Source organism: Oncorhynchus mykiss, chromosome 24 (genome assembly GCF_057628025.1).
Source record: "Oncorhynchus mykiss isolate SJ-2025 chromosome 24, ASM5762802v1, whole genome shotgun sequence".
NCBI lineage: Eukaryota > Metazoa > Chordata > Actinopteri > Salmoniformes > Salmonidae > Oncorhynchus > Oncorhynchus mykiss.
Window position 1 is genome coordinate 4870329 of NC_143045.1, and position 2632 is coordinate 4872960.

Below are 2632 nucleotides of genomic sequence, written 5' to 3' on the forward strand. Positions count from 1 at the left end.
AGTGTACGGAATAAACTAATGCAAGGAGCCGCTTGTGGATCTGACATCTCTAACGCAGTTCCACTTCCGATCTGATAGAATCTAGCCCTTCACAGTGCACGATCCAGTAATCTTTAATACACATCTTATACACATTTTAATATTTTGTGTATCTTTTCTTCCATACGGCAACGAATACTGACAAATAACTCAAATGCTCATATTATTTTATTGACAAAGTATTCCACTAAATGAAAAAAATATAGAAATGAACTTCTGACCAATGCCAGCTGACAATATTTACTCTTCAATCTGCGTTGCGTTCTTACATCTTTTTCAGTACGCGGTCTGGGATGTACGCCATGGGATTTTCTTTGCCAAACGACTTTTTCAGCAGCTTTTCTCTTTCTTTCTCTCTCTGTTTCTTTTCGTTATAGATCCTTGCCACCTGGTCTAGGTGGGCTTTCACCCTCTCCTTGTTCTTCCTGACTTCTTCCTTACTCGCTGCTTTTCTAGCTCTGAGCAGCTCTTTCACTTTGTTCTTCTCCAACATCTCTCTTTCTTTCCTCTCCTTTTTCTCCTGCTTTGCCCTGACTATCTGGGCAATTTCAATTTCCATCTGAAAGAGAGAAAGAAAGAGAAAGAGAAAGCCCATATATGTTAGACAGTGATCTGAGATATTATTGTTACTCCCTCTCTAGCATGCAGACAACTTAATCCATTGAATCTGATAGTATAGTATAATCTGAACTCTGACTGGTTAAATGGAGTGCTGTACCTGCGCCTGCTCTTGCTCTCTGAACCTCAGGACAGTCTGCATGTGGTGCAGCTTTATGTGGGCCTCCTTCGTCCGCTCCACAATATCTCTCTTCTCTATTGCCCATCTCTCTTTTTGCCTTTGCATTTTCTCAATTTCAGTGCTCTTTCTCTCCCGCTCCCCTGTAAACTCCAACCTCTCCTTTTCCATCTCTCCCTTTTCCATCTCCCATCCTTTCTTCTCTTGTCCATGCAGGCACAGAATCCTCTTCTTTTCTCTTTCCAGAGCCTCTATCGCTCTCTCCTTTTCTCTCAGCTCAATCATCCACTCCTCCGCTGCCTGCGTGCTCCTGCTCTTAATCTCCTCCTTCTCCTTCATCCACCTTTCCCCCCGTTGATCCAAGAGGCTTCGTAGGCCAGCCTTGGCCTTGGCCCATCTACCCTTGTCCTCCTTCCAGCCATCTAGGGTCTGATTCCTCTCCTGGTCTGCTTTGGCCAAAGCTGTCTTCAAACCATTTTTTACGAGGTTCCATCCATTCCTCTCTCTCACCCTCTCCTTCTCCGCCCTTTCATTCTCAGCTAACAGCCTCTTATTGTCCTCTACTGTCACGTTCCATAACTTGGCCAAGGACATCTTCTCCTTTGATATCTTGTCCCTCAGCGTTTGTGTGTCGGCCGCTGTGCTTTCTCTCTGTTTGTCCAACACCTCTCGCTGCCTTTCATTCTCAGCTAACAGCCTCGTGTTCTCCACGGTCAACTTCCCAATCTTGGCCAAGTGCAGTATCTTCTCCATCGTCACCTTTGCCATCTTGACTTCTATCTTTTCTTTGTCTGCCATTAAGCTTTCTCTCTGTTTCTTCAACATTTCTCTCTCCCTTTCGTTCTCAGATAACAGCTTGGTACTCTTCACTGTCACCTCTCCTACCTTGGCCATGTTCAGTATGTTCTGCACCTTCAGCTTTGCCATCTTGAGCTCCATCATTTTTCTGTCCGACACTTCACTTTGTCTCTGTTTCTCAAGCAACTCTCTCTCTAGCTTCCATTGGTAGTGGTTTACCTCAATAGAAGCCTCCTTCTCCCTGATCTGTCTAAGCAACTCTTTAATTAGCCTTTCTCTTTCTTTCTCTGGTTCCACCCTCACCTTGTTGACTTTCTCCATCACCTCTCTATCCAGCTTCCATCGGTTGTGGTCTACCTTGTTACAAGTCTCAATCTCCGCTCTCATTCTCAGCAGCCCATCCATTTCTCTTTGTCTTTCTTTCTCTCGTTCCGTCCTCATCTTGTTGCCTTTCTCCACCTCTTCACTTTCAGCCATCTCTTTCTCCGTCTCACTGACTCCTCTCTGACTGTGTGATATGAGGTTGCTTCTTGTGTAAATATTTTCTGTCTGGATTTGAACGATTTGTAGCTTCCTCAATTATCACAGTAACAGTAACACAGGTGATTTGAGAGAAAAAAACAACAGGAGGAGGTCAGCATTTGAAAGGAACAATTTCATTTCAGTATTCCACTGTTCGAAATAAAAACAACCATACAAAACAGAAGCTAACAGAAACTAGAAAATATGTGGATGAACATGTATTCCTTCTTTCTTTTTTTTTTTTAGTCTGTGTGAATCTTGTTTAAGTCGTTTTCTTAAACGTTTTCAAACTTCAGTTACCGTCAAGCTAATTGGTAGAACGTATGAAATGCTAATAAGTAAGCAACCTTCTCTGATTTCCTTAGAAGTCAAACACTTTTACACATGATTATTTTCTGACTCACCTGGTTCAGTGTCACCTCTCCTCCTTGATTTCTGTCCAGTTGTGAAGATTTTTAAAAAATGTAGGCACTTGAGAAGTTAAGATCTGATGAATGGATGTGCTGGTTGTTTTCTTTGGTTTGGAACTTGTTGTAG

At 42.8% G+C, this 2632-nt stretch overlaps 1 protein-coding gene across 1 annotated transcript; it reads right to left on the bottom strand.

Moving 5' to 3' along the window:
- Positions 1–204: 204 nt before the first annotated feature.
- On the bottom strand, positions 205–2144 carry LOC149972343 (uncharacterized). Its single transcript, XM_090219102.1, has 2 exons — positions 758–2144; positions 205–598 (listed from the first exon to the last, which is right to left on the bottom strand). Exons 1-2 carry the CDS (start codon positions 2048–2050, stop codon positions 305–307), a joined length of 1587 nt encoding a protein of 528 aa, XP_090075228.1. The 5' UTR covers positions 2051–2144; the 3' UTR covers positions 205–304.
- Between the last annotated feature and the right edge of the window lie 488 nt (positions 2145–2632).

Excerpts from the sequence above, each read along its gene's own strand:
- LOC149972343 (XM_090219102.1), bottom strand. The coding sequence starts at position 2,050 with ATGGCTGAAAGTGAAGAGGTGGAGAAAGGCAACAAGATGAGGACGGAA. Across the intron at positions 599-757 it reads GAGAGCAAGAGCAGGCGCAG|ATGGAAATTGAAATTGCCCA; the intron begins GTACAGCACTCC and ends TCTCTCTTTCAG.